Raw genomic sequence first — 15,815 nt, 5'->3', positions numbered from 1 at the left:
CGCTTCGGGGGCAGCTCCCGCCTCTTCCTCCTGCAGGTGGGTCGGGGTTCGGGCTCGGGCGGCTCCGGAGCGTGTGCGGGGTGCTAAAGGCTGGCCCGGGTCAGGCTCAGGAGTTTTCCCGGCTCCGTCGGGTGACCGCCTGAGGTGTGGCGCGGAATGGAAGCAGCCCAGCGCCGTCGTGGTTGTTTGACTGGGAGAAAAGCAGTGGGTGTCTGCTGCCGGCTCTGCAGTGAGCTGTGGGGCTGCGGGTTTGTGCTGACTGCAAAAGGCATTTCTCTCCAACAGTGTGATGTATTAGGAATGTCTTTCTGACAGTATGATGCCCCAGTGAATAAAGAAGTAATATTTCTTTGGGGAAAGGGGAGAGTGTTTATTAACAGGAACTTGGACAGCACATCACATGTTGTACACGCACTTCAGAAGCTGCTCATTCCTCAGGTTCATGCATCTAGTTCTGACGTGAATTTTTGCCTTCAGCCTTTTAATTACAGTTATATGTGAGATGGATCTGACTGCAAGTACACAATAATGCTTATTTCTCCCTGTCCTTCCTTTGAAAATGCCATTAAAACTAATATATTTTGGAATGCAAACCATAATTAATGGCTAAATGATTTCATTTTTTGAAGAGCAGTGTAATGATGTGCTTATGTTATTACATGTAATCTGCATGTGTGCTGGAAATACGTGTTTGGGGTTTTTAAAAAACACTTCTGCTGATTTTCTGTTTTGACTTAGGGACCCAAAGAGGACCAGGAGTCTGAGTCAGAACTAACTGTGACGGAACTGAAGGCACTACGCAAGCAGCAGCAAGCAAAATTAGAAAAGACAATGTTGGGAGAGGACTCTGATGAGGAAGATGAGAAAGAGGAGAGAAATGAAAGGATTCAGAATAGTGATCTGAGCTGCTCGTGGGGCATGGGTCAGTGATGATATGTTGATTGGCTGATATGCAGTCTGTAAGCCTGCTTTTGAATATTAGGGTTAGTATTCCAACTGGCTGCCAAGAGTCACAATCCAGTCAAGGTTTTTGAGTACAAATTAATCCTTTTGCTGTTAAAAAGAAGGGTAAGTGACAAACTAACATTCAGTGAGCTTGTTTGCGGCCTTACATGAGAAGGTAATTTACCTATACCTATAAAAGCCCATGAAACTTAGAGTTTAATTAATGCTCTTTGGTTTGCTCCTGTGATGATGTCCACACTTTAGCCCAAGAGGTGAAATTTAACTGGTTGAGACTTCTATGCAGTATAGCTGTCTTTACATTTAAACAGGAAGCCCACATCTTAGGGCTAGGTAAATTATAATTAATGAACTTTTTGCAACAAAGTCAGTTGGGTCTTTTTGAGTGTATAAGCTCATAAACCTTTGAAAGTACTGAAACTGACATTGATCTGCAAAACTGAATCATGTGTTGGAATAACTAATAGCGAAACAACTAATTTTTTTGATTGAGTACAGCAATAATGAAGTTAAGGGAAGTAATTTTATGGCATAGCTGCTACTTCTTTCAAACTAATGAAAGTTGAAATATGCTGGTGTTCTCTTTCTCATGTTTCGTGGGGTTTTTTTGGACTTTGGATGTCTTCCAGGTGAGGATGCTGAGGAGGATGAGGTTGAAGAAAACCCTATTGCTGTTGATTTTCAGGATGTTCAAGATGCCTTTTATATGAAAGACCCTAGAAAGGCCTTGCAGGGCTTTTTTGATAGAGAAGGTAATTATTTCTTTTTTTATTAAATGTGATTTTTTACTTAGTGAAGTGTTACTTTGTTGTTTATGTTTCAGGGGGATTTAAGGTGTCATGTGGGAGCAAAACTTTTCTGTTACACTGTGGATAACGTTTTTTGTTTCATCAGGTTTTGGTAGGGATTTGTGGTGGTTTGTTTTGGGTTTTTTTCATTAAAACTTGGCCCACCATTGTATATCTGAGTCTTAGTTACTAATTCCTAAACAGCAGTGAGCAGCTCGTATTCTGGAATATCCTTCAGCTTGTATCCTCCGGAGTGACACTCAAACTTCACCCATGCTTTGAAGCTATGCAGAAAAATCAAAACCCCTCAATTTCCAGACTGTTTGCTTTGGAGATGGCTGTAATTGTGTATAACTGTAAAATAGGAAAATTTAAAGAAGACAAAAGGCAATAATTAAGTGCTCTAAAGTTTCAGTGGTTGCTAGTGAAAACTTGAAGAATATTCACTCACGTGAAATGAAAAAGCAACCTTCAAGACAAACAGTATCTGTGAATTCAGATTACAAACCGTTGTTGCTTCAGCCACTTTCATACATGCAGAGACAAGATTGGTTTTTTTTCTTTGAATTGCATGTTCCTAAACAGGCCACTTAGAGATTTTTTTTGTCTGAAAAAGCCTTGATTTTGAAAAAAAAAACCAAATCAGCATAAGTAAATCAAAATCATGGTATGTAACAAGAGCTTGTTATCCCTTTTGTTTAGAAGAATGTCCCATGACATTCTTCTCTCTGTAAAGATTATTCCTGCTTATTTCAATTTTGGTTACTACATCAATTTTCTTTTCTTGTCTAGGAGAAGAGTTAGAATATGAGTATGATGATCGTGGGCACAACAGCTGGCTATGCAGGATCAAGTAAGTACATCTCCATTCCTTTGGTACATGGAAGTTGACTATTTTTGAATTTGCAAACAGAAGCTGAAGGAATTACTTGTTGTGTCACACTTGCAAGGAAGCCAGCTGAATTTAGACTTAAGCCCTGATAGTGAGACAGAAGTTCAAGGATCAGTGCCTAGTTCAGTGTCTGTGCTCCTTTGTCTTCTGACAGGATTTGGTTTTCCTAGGGGATGAAATTTGAGAGAGCAAGAGCCTAGGTTCTTTCAGCTCCCCTTGTTTTGAGCAGTGTATGAAATAGAAATACAAGAGAAGAAACTAGGAAACAATCTCTTTCAATTCCTAATGAGAAAGATCAACAAAACCCCAAACTTAATTCTACTGTATGCCTGATTTCAGTTCCTGTATGGTATAAGACAGTTTTTGAGGGCTTCCTGCTAGAGGCCACTAATGTAATTATTTTATAAGACAGGACAAGGTGGGGTGGAAATTAGGTCAACAAGTCTCAACAGAGTAATGATTGTACTGCTTAAAAATCCTTTGCTTCATCATGGAAACTATTTTTTATTCATATTGTATGGATACAAGATACCTGTACTTAAAATGATTCAGGGATTGACATTTAACCCTTTAACTTCCTGTATTTCTAATGGAATAAATAGAGGAAAGATTATTGTTTGGACCAGTGAAATACAAATTGACTTGCATGATTAGGAAGTCATGCTTGTGTTTTGATTGGTGCTGTATGAAATGAAAATTGGAAAAATTTAATACAGAAAATATTAAAATGAAATGGCAATGCCATTGTAAAATATCTGAGTAGCATCCCTGAAAAGCTGTTTGTATCTGAGCTGTTCTCTGATCCTTCAAACTGAACAGGTTGCCTGTGGATGATGCATCAGGGAAGCAGCTGGTGGCAGAGGTTCTCCATTCAGGAAAAAAGAAGGAAGCAATGATACAGTGTGCACTGGAAGCTTGCAGGCTGCTGGATGCTCGAGGAGTTCTGAGGCAGGAAGCAGGTGAATAACTGTGATCATTCTAAATGCCCTAAATCAGGGGTTTGAGAGTGCTGTCTTGAATTTGCTTTATTGCTGAGTGATATGCAAATCATTTTGTTTCTTGCCTTCTCCTGTGCCTTTCTCAGTATCCCGAAAAAGGAAATCAAAGAACTGGGAAGATGAGGATTTCTATGACAGTGATGACGACACCTTCCTTGATCGAACTGGTGCTGTGGAAAAGAAACGACTGAACAGAATGAAGAAAGCTGGTAAAATAGAAGAAAAACCAGAGACTTATGACTCCCTGGTAAGAACAATTGTTATGACATGTCAGGGTTACTCTCTCATGCCTGTATTTGATTATGACTAAGAAATCTTAGTGGATCATGGCAGTGGATGAAGGAAATGCCACAACAGGATACTTTTAAATTAGTTCTAAATAACTGGAAAAAAATTCCAAGCTTTTAAGTTCACAGGACACATCCCAAAGAAATATCTCATTCTCTTTCAAAGAATAAGAATCCTGTACTGACAGGCATATGACAAACAATACATCCTACAAAGACAGTAGGTTGTGAGGGATAGGAAGGGTTGGAGGGCTCAGTGGTGGTATAACAGTACTGCAGAAGAATTATGCATACTGTTATGTTTCAGAAATGATTTAAATAATTTTCCATGTCAAAAAATGAGTAAGTTGTTTAGGAAGAATATAGACTTCTAATTTTTTTCAGCCCAGGAAGTCCTGGTCAAAGCTCAGAAGTAGAAAAGTGGAAGTAATGTGATAGGATACTTGAGTAACTGTTAAAATGAGATTTTAACAAGGTGAAGTCTTCTAAGCATGTTGTTCTCTCATAGGTCACAAAGCTAAAAGAAGCAGAAAATGAGCTTTCTGAGATAACAGAGAAGCTGAAGGTTTCAGGGAAAGGTAAGGCATGAAGTTTATTTGATCACAGTGCTTTCCATAAAGAATAATACAGAACCGAAAATTATCTTAGAGATTTCTCTTTTCAAAGGTTTGGATTTTTATTTTTTTTTTTGTCAGTGTCCACTTTTCACAAAGGGATAGGAAGGTTTGCAGGTCACTGAGTTAGCTTGAGAGAATTCTTACGGTCTTCATCCAATAGTTTATGTACTCTATTTATAGTCACTTGCTAATGAATGCAGCTTTTTCCAAAGCAAGCAGCATCTAAGTAAAGTGGCAAGTGTACAAGCTCCTGGAGTTCTGAAAGGGTGAATATTATTATTGTTTATCTGCCCATATTGCTGAAACTAACCCAGTTTGAGGAACGCTGGTTTTTCTACTCTCTTAAAAAACATTTATAAGGGAGGAGGAAAGAGTTTACAGAAAAGGTAATATATTTTTTATTTCACTTCTCTTGTTATAAACACACTGTATTATGGAAAGGTGGGAAGGAGAAATGTGGAGACAAAGCAGTTGACACTTAACCCATATATTCAGTGAACATGCCAGCACTGGAGAGAGCCATTCAGGCTCTAGGATTATGCCTTTGTTTCTGAAGGCAGAGCCTTTCCAGACCAGTGATGGTATCTGTTAGTGAGTTATGTTCAAAAGCAAACTGTACCAATGGCTGCATTTTGCTTTCTGTTACTGATGATGTCTCACGGAGTAAAAGGAAGGCAGGAAGGAAATGTGTTTAGGCTGGTTGTTCACACAAAAACCTTACTAACAGAGTTGGCATTAATAAAGGCTGCACCATGAGTTTGTCAGAAGTTTCTCTCCAAGAAGCCTAGCAGCAGTGTGACAGCTGGGCTATCTTCTGTGTGTTACATGGCTGTGTTTCTTTCTAGTTATTCAGCTCTGCACCAAAAGTCATTTATATCAACATCTTTGTTGGTGATTGATTGTACCAGCTCCCTGTTCAAAAAGTAGTACCATTCCACCAAGCATACAAACTGATGTTCTGTGTGTCTGAAGGAATTGTTTTCAGCCTTATACTTTTGATAAATAATTAGCAATTGACCAGCAAAATAAGCTAATGCTTAGATTGTCTGAGGGATGTAATTCTGAGCTTTCTTATCTTCAGATACCTTTGTTTCTACTGATACTGTTTCTCAACAAGACTGCTGAATTGCATTGTAGTAGAGACTGGGTGAAGGCAGAGTCAGTTCATTTTTATAATTCTGCTAACACCATATAATGCTGTAGGCCCCTTCCCTACCAAAACCTGGTCATGCAATCCCAATACATGTTTTTGTAAGTTGCAGGTGGTTACACAGCTAGTTTAGAGCCGTGGAAAAAAAGTGCAGTCTTGGCACTTGCTGAAGCACAGGATCATTCAGTATTGGATGGGAATTCCCAGAACTAGACCAGGGTAAAACAAACATAGCAAATATTGCATCAGTCAGCTGGTTTGTTTGGGTGTTTTCCAGATGCTTTGGTTTTCTCTTATTTGAATGTTTTAGGTTAATCACAGATGCTGAGAAAGCCAGGAGCAGGGTTATTGACCATGGAACATTTGTACCAATGTCATGACCTGTCCAGCAAACCTCCTGCATTACATCCACTTCTGAAACCTCAATGCACTTTTGTTTGCTCTAAATGATTATTTGGAGCCTAAAGACAAGAGTGTAGAGACACCAGTGAGTGAATGACAGGCTAAATTGCTGCACCTCTTACCAAGCACTTGGAGAAATTAAGTAGTTGTCTAAAAAAGTCTCAGTAGAAGTTCACAAATTGTTCCCTGGGGTTCTTCAGAACTAATTACTGGTGGACTGACTTCGTATCACTCACTCACTGATGCTGCTGGATGCAGATCAAATATGTGGAGCTCTTCAGTCTCATCTTTGGTTGCCTGTTCAGGAAAAATATCAATAAGTTGATGGTGCAGTAAATAGCCCTGTAGCTTTTTGTCGCTGGGATATAAAGTATAATAGACATGATTGATTCACCTCCTAGTAATGTCAGATTTTAATTCAATAGTGTAGAAAACTGCTGCAACAGATAAGGAATGCTAACTGTAACTCTGCAAGCTGAACTGGCTGTTATTAGGCACTGTTGGTGGAATTGAGCAGAGAATCCAATTTGCAAGAAGGGGTGACCCAACTCCCTGAGCATCACTACTGACTGAAGCACTTACACCACTCTGCAGTGCAGCAGTGAGCTCTGGATTTAATTGTGGAGCTTTAATTGTTCTGAAGAATATGACTACTCACTAAACCACATCATTGTAATTTGATGTTTAAATCAAATTATCATTTTGCTCAGCTCCTGCCTGCAAGGAGGTTTAAACATTGTTAACACTACCATTGTTGGTTTTTATCTTGTTTTATATAAATAGTTGTGATGAAAAGAAAAAAGAAATTCTTATAGAAATACTCTATGACATGTTTTGTCATCATTTATGCTTGCATGGAGGTGGATGCTACAACTGTTTCTTATCTTTTGAAGCCTATTAATTCTGTATATCTTTGAACAGTTACTGTTAAGGCATTCGTGTATTTTCAAATGGTAAACTGTTTTGTTTTACATCAGAAATATCCTTTTCAATTGAATCAATTTGTAAGCATGAGTCTTACTAGACTTTCCTCTAGTTATTTAAGTCTTGTAAAACTGCTCAAATATGTACTCTTTAGAATAACTTGGTCTGTTTTATTTTTATGCATTTAAAATTTCAAGTGCTACTTAATTAGCTCAAGCTGAACTGAAAATAGCTCATTGATCAAATAATTATGCTTGTGCATATATACAAAAACACTTATAAGGCAGAAAATACATATTGAATTTGCCACTTTTCATTGAATATTAAAAGGCAAAAAACTATCTGTCAAAAGACTTGTTAAAATTCTGGCAAGAACATTTTTCTCTGTTTGCCTCCAGGTTATTTTTGAATACCATATAACAACTTCTGAAATACTGTTCAAGCCACAGAACGGCATTTTTCTGGATTTTTTTTTGTTGTTATTTTAAATCCAGGTATTAGAAGAGTATTTCTTTTTCTTACTCATTAGAGATTTAGTTTTACCTCCTGAGTTTTATTTTAATTAGTCAAGTATGCATAATATTGTTAATATTTTGAAATTAGGTGGAGTAAAAAGACTGTCATTACTCTTTTTCAAGTTCAAAGCAGTTTTCTTGCAGAAAATCTAGTCAAAATAAAGGTACATTCTGTGTGATTGGCCTAATGCAAGAAATTTGGTTTGTATGCACTCTTTCAGGAGTACAAGGCAGCACTGATTGATTTTGAACTTTACAAATGTTATGACATAAACATCCCAGGAACATCAAAATCTGATTCCCTATGCAGTGGTGTAGGTTTTCATGTGGCTGGGATTAATTTAGTTTGTGACTACAAAAAAATCCCTAAGCCACTTTTTTAGGGAGAGCAGATATAGAAGTGAGATGAACAACCAGGAATAGCACTCACAAAGAAACGTTCCATTTTGAGAGAGGCTTTTTTAGGTAAGTGAATTAAAGTTTACTTCCAGGCTTTTGTTAGGAGAAATGCTTTCATCTCTCCAGGCCTAACAACCTCCATTATTTCACAATTCAACAGAATCTCACAGAGAGGATAGTTGTTCCTATGTACCTTATTCTCTAAAGGCAGGACCTGATGATTACAGTTATATTCCCACCATAACATTATATATCTTCCCTTTATCTTGCCTAGTCCAGTCCCATCCAGCAGCTCAGGATTCTTTGGATGAGTTCATGACTGAAATGAAGTCAGGATGCACGTTGGACAGCGTGGCACGCAAGAAGCTTCACCTGCGATCGTTTGAACTGAAGAAAGAGCAGCAGAGACTGAAAGGGTTGATAAAGCTTGTCAAGCCTACAGAGCTGCCTGAGCTGAAGCCCCAGTAAGTCTTGGTGAAAACATGAAACAATTACTTTTCCCTTTATTCTTATCCATGGCCAGTTGTGCAAGCCCAGTAAATAGGCAGCTTTCCAATCACAAAAGCAGGGCAGCCTTCCAAACTACCTGGCTCAGCTCTTTAAGGAGCTGCTGTGCCTCTGGGCTACTGCAGCATCTATGGCTGAGGGAAATGCACAGCACTGGAGTGAGACCAGCCCAAGCTGGCAGGGTGACACAGGTAAGGGATTGGGAGCAGACTGTTAGCTTCTTTATTTTTTTCCATGTGCATCCAAAAGGAACTGCAGAATTTTACAGATACTATGTACAGCATGAAACCCACTTTCACTCTGTGAAATGTATTTGGAAGTCAAATGTAGTGGATGTTCAGCTACTGCCTAGCAGCACCATTGCAGTTTGAGAGGGTGTGTGCTGGGTTCATTTACTAGTGGCAGCTTGATTAGAGGTTAATTACCTAATTCATTTAAATTAAGGTTTGGCCTCCAAGTGTATTTTTATATATAAATATGTGTGTATGTATGCAGTTCAATTTAAGGGAGTCTGTGATACAGAGGGTTTTTTCCCTTGTTCATTCATTTTTTGCTTCCTACTATGGCATGTGTCTGAATCCTACAACATATATGTAGGATGGAGGAGTCATCTCCTGCAGCATCCTCCTTGGATACTGCAAGTAGGAGAGAAATTAAAGGATTTTTATATATTCACTTCTCATAGGCAGACCTTTGTGGGTTTTTTTGCATTTGTATAGATAAGATTTGTTTGATACTTTGTATACTGTTTCCCTTTGTGTCTGATTTTTATTAGGAGTGGGAGTTACAGTCTGAATGCAGAGAACAAGCCTAAAAAGATGAACCTGCCTCTCTTTGGTGCAATGAAAGGGGGGAGCAAATTCAAACTGAAAACTGGAAGCCTAGGGGTAAGTTGGACTTGTAGGTGTTGCAGGTCAGTGGCTGTTTGTGGGACCACCTTCTCAGGCTGTGGGGGCTATAGGTGGCAACTGTGTCTCCTAACATGCATGGAAACAGCATGGAGGTGCAGCCTGTGGCAGTGGAAGGTGCATGGGCAACAAGCAGGGACTGTTGGATGTTGTTTGCTGCCAGCAGTTGCCATTCCATGTCTTTGCACAGCAGTTTCCTGGGGCACAGCTGTGGTCAAAAGGCAGTGGATCAAGAGAGGCAGTCTGGGGACATGAGGCTGAGCCAGTGCTCTGCCTCAGCAGCCAGTCCTTTTCTTGTTTTTCTTCCTCTTCATAGCCAAGATCATATCCATGATTGATGCAGTTTCCAGTGTCCCTCTTATGAAAAGACTGCATTCTTTATTTATGGACTGGACATGTTTTTTCATCTTCCATCTCTTCTAATAACTTTTCCTTAAACCCCAACTATTTGTCATCCTGAGAGTGTTTCCTTACCAGCTGTCTCTGACAGTGCTGTGTGTGCTTTCTCCTGTAACGAGTATCTGTGACATCAGCCTCTGTCTTGGCACTGATGCCCAAGTCTTTGTCTTGCAGAAATTGCCTGTTAAGCGTCCAGACATCCCTGAAAGCTTGTTAAAAACAAAAGATGATGGACCAGAGGAGGAGGAGGAGGAGGAGGAGGAAGAAGAAATGGAAGAGCAGCAAGAAGCAGATGCAGTAAACAGCAGAATGTCAAACCTGGAAATGAAGATGACAATAGAGAAAGAAACAGGGAATGAAACTCATGCTCCTGATGACTCCCCTTGCAACAACAAAATTCTAGAATCCCTTCAGGATGGTAAACCATTGTTTCTGATTTTTCTAGTAATGAAGATGAGTCTGTTACTGCTGAACTTTTAAGAGCTATGTGAATCAAATGTTTGAGCCTATTTATTTTCCATAGGTTTATTTGCCATGAGTCTAGAGTCCTTGTGGCAGCAGCTGAGGTTCATATGGTTCTAGGTGAAACTCTGCTTCGCAGTCAGTTTTTCATGCTTTTTGGTGAAATAGAACAAATCTCCTGGATGTAAGGAAGTCCTATTTTGATAAGCCCTGTTTCCATTAAATTGATTGTCCAAATGAAAACAACTGCGATGTTTTGTTGGCAGTAAAAGTGGCATAATAAGAAAACAAATATCTGTGCAAAACTTCAGATCCATTTGTAGGGAGGAAAAACAATTTCAAAAGTGGTAATGGAAAGGTAGTGGAAAAAATGGTCTACTGGTACCTTTGAGGTATCTCCAATCCCTCCCTTCCTGTATCAGCCTGATGCATTTGAAAACTCAGTAATGATGTTTCTCAGTGAACAATATGTTTGATAACAGCTAGTTCTAGCTTTTTGGCTTAATGCTGGAAATGTTGCTGCAGAAGAGTGTTTTAACAGATCACAGAATTTTCTTTATTGCGTTGCAATGAACTCGGTGGATGAAATAATTTGGAAGATTTCTGAAAGAGTTCTTCCTGACACAAATGTAGCAAAGAGTCCTCTTTTGTGCTTGGTCTCAGGGATGCACTCTGCTCATCAGAGTTACTGTAGGGCCACTAAGCTCTTTCTTTCTTGTGTTACAGGGGTTGATTCTCTGCCTGAGCCAAAGGTACTGAGAAATGAATCTCAGGTGGGACCCTCACAAGAGAAATCCCAAGGTGAACAGTACAGTACAGACTATTTTGTAATAGCATGTGGGTTTAGAAACAGACTAAAGGATGTAGTATCTTATGTGGGTCAAAGGAAACTGAGCCTAATCTAGAGCCTAAAGAATCTAGAATTGAAATGAAACATTGTGTTTTGCTTGGGAAGTGGTAAGGATGTGGTAAAGACTGGGCACTATGTTACAGCTGTCCTTGCTTTTCATAGTCATTAATTGTTTAGAGGTTTTTTGTTCCAAAAAATCAGTGTGAGAAGAATCATTCATTTAGGAGACTATGATGATGCTTTTTCCTCTGTTATTCTTTTGCATTAGCTCTTAGCACTACCGAAGGATAAAACTTTCTTTTATAAAGTGACAAATACTACATAACATTAGGTAATAATCTCCTGGTGACCTAGATGATGCCTCTGCATGTATGCACAAAAAGTCAGATCTTGAAAATGAAGAGTGAAGAATGTTAGGTGTACATGGAGGAGATTTTTATGACCTTTCTATTTTTTTGTAACTCAGACTCTTTAGAATCTGTCCTCATCATCTTACCCATAAAGAGCCATCAGAGTATCAGTATTTCAAATACTAAGTGGCAGAAAACCAAGGAATTCTTTTCACCAATCAACTCTAAAGTTTGGTGTTTGTTTGTTTTTTTAAAAAGCAAATTGGTACTGCACATTTCCTGCTCCTCTCTTTCTATATCAATCACTGCAGTGTTTACACGTAGTATCTTTTAGAAAATAAACATCTGCCATTAACTAAAGTTAATATTACAGAATCACTAATAGAGGATCTTGCTAAACTACATTCAATTGCGTGACCGACAGTGTATTTAACCTAAATTAAATCTAGGAAAAACAATCAGATGTTCAGCAGTATTATTCTCACATTATTGTGGTGCAGTGAGATATCTTGGATTTCCTTACGGTTGTATTAATTTTTATGTGAACTTCCTATAAGTTTATGTCTGTAGAACTGGTCATTTGTGCTGTGTCATAAAACAATTCTACTTTCTTTCCAGCATCCAAGGTAGTAAATAAGGAACCTGAAGAGACATCTGAGAAAGTTAAGAAAATCAATAGCTCAAGCAAGGTCAGTTACAACACCATGACTCCTGCAGCTTAAGAGGAAGTCATTTCTAGGCTCTTTTAGTGAAATAGTAACAAGTTGATGGAGTCTAACTTGGTGATAGCAGTGCTTAGTATTAAAATGTAAAGTATGTAAGTTTTGCACATTTTGGGGCTCAGTCAGTTGTTGCCTTCCTGAAGCTGGAAAGGATCTTCTCTGACAGCCTAATGATTATTGCGAGGCTCTTCCCTTCAGAGGGCATCCCACCCTTCTGCTGACTTGGTGACTGTACTTGGTGGACCTTGAGTTCTGACCACTGGAACAGTTTCTTTGTGAGGACCGTCTAATTTTAGCCCTGCAGCACTTACTGAACCTCAGATCCTTGCATCCTGTGTGTGCTGACTGCTGTTAGTCGTGGCCAAGGACCCAGGATTGGGTAGGCACAGTCCTCAGAACTGTCTTTTGTTCCTGGCCTTGCTAAAGATGCTGAAGAAATCAAGAGTTTATTTATACTGGTGAAGCCCAAGTTTTACCACTGTTATGAATAAGGGAGGACAAGGCAGTTTTTCATGCTGAGGCAGTCAAGTCAGCACCTCTCATCAGCAGAGAGTTTGCTCTAACACTGAGCATTCTACAAATGCCAGATGGCTTAGGTGTATTCTTTCTCCCATCACAAATCACTTTTTCCACATGCTGTCTCTGCCTTTGGGCTCAGATCTTGCATGGAAAGTATCAACCAGAAGTCAGTTGGGTTTTTCTGTTTTGTTGGTTTTGGGTTTTTTTGTTTTTCTTTTTTTTGTTTGGGTTTTTCGTGGGTTTTTTTTTTTGTAATATTTCAATAACTTTGAATCATGTAAAACTGGAAAAACAATTTTCAAGTCATTGTTCACAAGCCATATTTAAAAGCTGTACAGCTCTGCAGTCTAATGTTTTGGAAAACATTCGTCTTCTAAAAAAGCTGGTTTAGATGTTATTTTGGGGAAAGAAAATTATTGAGGGAATGAAAATTTGTTTCAACTCATAACTTTAGACTGTAATGATGGTACAGAGTAATGCAAATCAGTGCTGAGTAACTTGGCATTATTTTGAGCTCTTAAGTCTTGCACTCTACAGTTGTATGATTTTTTTACCTGCAGTTGTTGAAAACAGAAGTTGTTGAGAAAATTATGCTGATGTGGCAAAAACTAAAAATCTAAGGACAAAAAGATATTGCTGTGTCAACAACTGCATTGCAAGTGACCTTTTGTGGTTTGCTTTAACATTTCAAGATGCCAGTGAGACCTGAAAACAATGAGCATTCTTATCTTTCTGAAAACTAAGTTACCTTTATATAATACTTGAGCTTCTATAAGTTCCAGTTTGAAAATCACCTGAAACCCAGTTTTCAGTGGTGTTGTGCATTGAAATCAGTAAAGCACCTATTGAATATCCTACTCTCAAGCTTTTCCCTGCATAAAGACATCCTATGTCAAATGACATCACCAAACATTAGGATTAAACTGTCCAGAAGTGGACGGGTTCTGTTTTGAGGGGGAAATTGGACTGGATGACCTCCAGAGGTCCCCTCTAAACAGCATTTTTATTAGTCTGTGACTCTAAAGGAAATGAGCTGAATCTATTTGAGGGTTTGATTTTTCTTCTGTATTAGCTTTCATCTCTGACTCTTGTGGAAATAACCCTCACCTCTGATTATTTGTCTCTGAGTTAGTGAGGGATTTAGTGGTTGTGACACATTGGTGGAGGGGTACAGCACCTTAAAAAAATCTTTCCTCTCTTTGCAGGTCCAACAACCTTTTTTTTCCTCACAGTACCCAGATGATGACCCAGACTACTGCATATGGATTCCTCCTGCAGGTACCAACCATTTCCTTACTGGTTTTAGTCTCATAACTGAAGAATCTTCTTAATAAGTCATCAGGATGTCCTTCTAAGTCCTTGGAAAAAAGCTAGTTCAGGAATACTTTACTCAGAACCTGATGTTTTGTGGCATGCTGTGCCCCATGTTTGTTGTATGGCCAGGCAAGTCTTGCAGTGAAGTACAGACCATATCTGTAGTAGCTTCATGGCATTGGAGAGAGACACCTGAAGTTTGTTTTTCAGTTTTGTAACACCCGAGAGAGCTAACTGCATTCACACATGGTGGTATGGTAACCTAGTTGAAAGTCTAGCTCAAACCTCCCCTAGGGATAAATGCTCCAGCAATGTCAGAATTCTCAGTTTTCACAGAAGTCTGTGAAATCCAAAAATGCTTCTTTTCAGTTTTTTTCAAAAATCATTGGAATACAAACACTGGGTCAGCTGTTTTGGAGAAAAGTATTGATAATGCTTTGGTGAAGGCACTGAATAATTGATGCCCTCGTCCAACATATGTTAAACTTGAATATTTTTTTATCTTTAGTTCCAGGGTGTTTTTAGCTAGGTGAAGTTATTTTTAAACAGGGTAATGAATGTTCAGTTCCTCTAAAATAGAAAACTCATTTTCGTGCATTGAGGTTTTCAGAGTAAGTTCTAAGCTTGGCCTTCACTTGATAGATTTATTGCTATAATTTTTGTAAGGCTGTTGCAAGGTTATAGAAATAAGAATAAATTTCACTGAAGAAAACTGTAATCTGGTGATTCATCCTTCAGTGAAATGACTGCACATCTCTGACATATGAATCCACAGGAGCCGAATCCTGGATGCAGTAACTCCAAAGTCTGATCTGGGATAGTTAAGCAAGCTGTGTCCATAAGAGGGAGCTCTGTTTTTTGGCTCTGCCTGACAATAAATAGTCAAACTTTCCTTCTAAGCTGGCATTATGAGGACTCCAGAAAAAAAGCCAAACAAAACAGCCACACAAACAGGAATACCTGATGTAATCTTAACACTGTTAGTAAAATTGAAATGAATTGTAAGTGTAAATCAAAAGACATTGCAATATGCAGTCTGATTTTTTATCCTCTGTGCTTGTATGGCTGATGCTACCTAGAGACTCTTTCATACAGGGATACACATTTCTCTTAGGTGAGGGATAAAAGGAATAATGCAACTCTTCCTCTTTGTCCATTAGGTCAAAGTGGTGATGGCAAGACTCATCTCAATGAAAAATATGGCTACTAAGCTTCCAGTGCCCCAGAGTTCATCTGAGGCTTGAAGGACTGCTCTGTTTTGGACTCTTTCACTCCACATTAAGTGACAGATAAGAGACTTGGATTTCCAGATGCTGTTCAAATTCAAGGCCATTAGCAGCTGCTCTGGCTCTTATCTCCCCCTGTGTGTCCTCTGTTTGTCTTCCAGATACTTTTTTAAAGTAAAAGCCCACACATTCTCCTGCCTCTTCTTTCACTTTTAGCCTTGTTTGTTGTTTTGGTTTTTTTTTTTAATTTGGCTTGAAACTGTAAGCTCATGTTTCTTTTTGTAAATAGAAGTAGACAAAAATATTAAAGGAATACACCTCTGTATACTTACAGGCTTGATAAATTTTATTCATATTGGGTTTATGCAATTAAAATAAAAAACGCTACTGATTTTTTTTCTGTGGCTGCTGTTTGAAAATACTGTCAGCGTAAACACAACCTAAAACTTAAGGGTTCTTTTTTTTTCCTTTTTTATGGAAAAAAACCAACTTTTGCATTTTGAAAAGAAAATTGTTTTCATGTCTCCCTTGTGCAGTTGTTGGAATACCTGGTATGGAGTGGACAGGAAATAGTGAGTGAACAGTGTTGTCAAGGTCCAGAAATGCCAAAGAATTGAAGAGGC

The 15,815-nt window shown here is 38.7% G+C and overlaps 1 protein-coding gene across 1 annotated transcript; it reads left to right on the top strand.

The window, feature by feature from the left end:
- Nucleotides 1-6: 6 nt before the first annotated feature.
- SLC4A1AP (solute carrier family 4 member 1 adaptor protein) lies at nt 7-15,596 on the top strand. The gene is made up of 14 exons (XM_031060196.1): nt 7-36; nt 739-922; nt 1,593-1,715; nt 2,544-2,604; nt 3,463-3,602; nt 3,728-3,888; nt 4,437-4,506; nt 8,210-8,399; nt 9,218-9,329; nt 9,924-10,167; nt 10,938-11,012; nt 12,030-12,100; nt 13,858-13,930; nt 15,127-15,596. Exons 2-14 carry the CDS (start codon nt 832-834, stop codon nt 15,174-15,176), a joined length of 1,461 nt encoding a protein of 486 aa, XP_030916056.1. The 5' UTR covers nt 7-36; nt 739-831; the 3' UTR covers nt 15,177-15,596.
- Nucleotides 15,597-15,815: the final 219 nt, after the last annotated feature.

This window comes from Geospiza fortis, unplaced genomic scaffold (assembly GCF_000277835.1).
Source record: "Geospiza fortis unplaced genomic scaffold, GeoFor_1.0 scaffold41, whole genome shotgun sequence".
Lineage (NCBI taxonomy): Eukaryota > Metazoa > Chordata > Aves > Passeriformes > Thraupidae > Geospiza > Geospiza fortis.
The sequence above is the reverse complement of the archived record's forward strand: the minus strand, read 5'-3'. Positions and strand labels throughout refer to the sequence as shown.

Excerpts from the sequence above, each read along its gene's own strand:
- SLC4A1AP (XM_031060196.1), top strand. The coding sequence starts at position 832 with ATGTTGGGAGAGGACTCTGATGAGGAAGATGAGAAAGAGGAGAGAAAT. Across the intron at positions 923-1,592 it reads GAGCTGCTCGTGGGGCATGG|GTGAGGATGCTGAGGAGGAT; the intron begins GTCAGTGATGAT and ends GATGTCTTCCAG. Across the intron at positions 8,400-9,217 it reads CTGCCTGAGCTGAAGCCCCA|GAGTGGGAGTTACAGTCTGA; the intron begins GTAAGTCTTGGT and ends GATTTTTATTAG.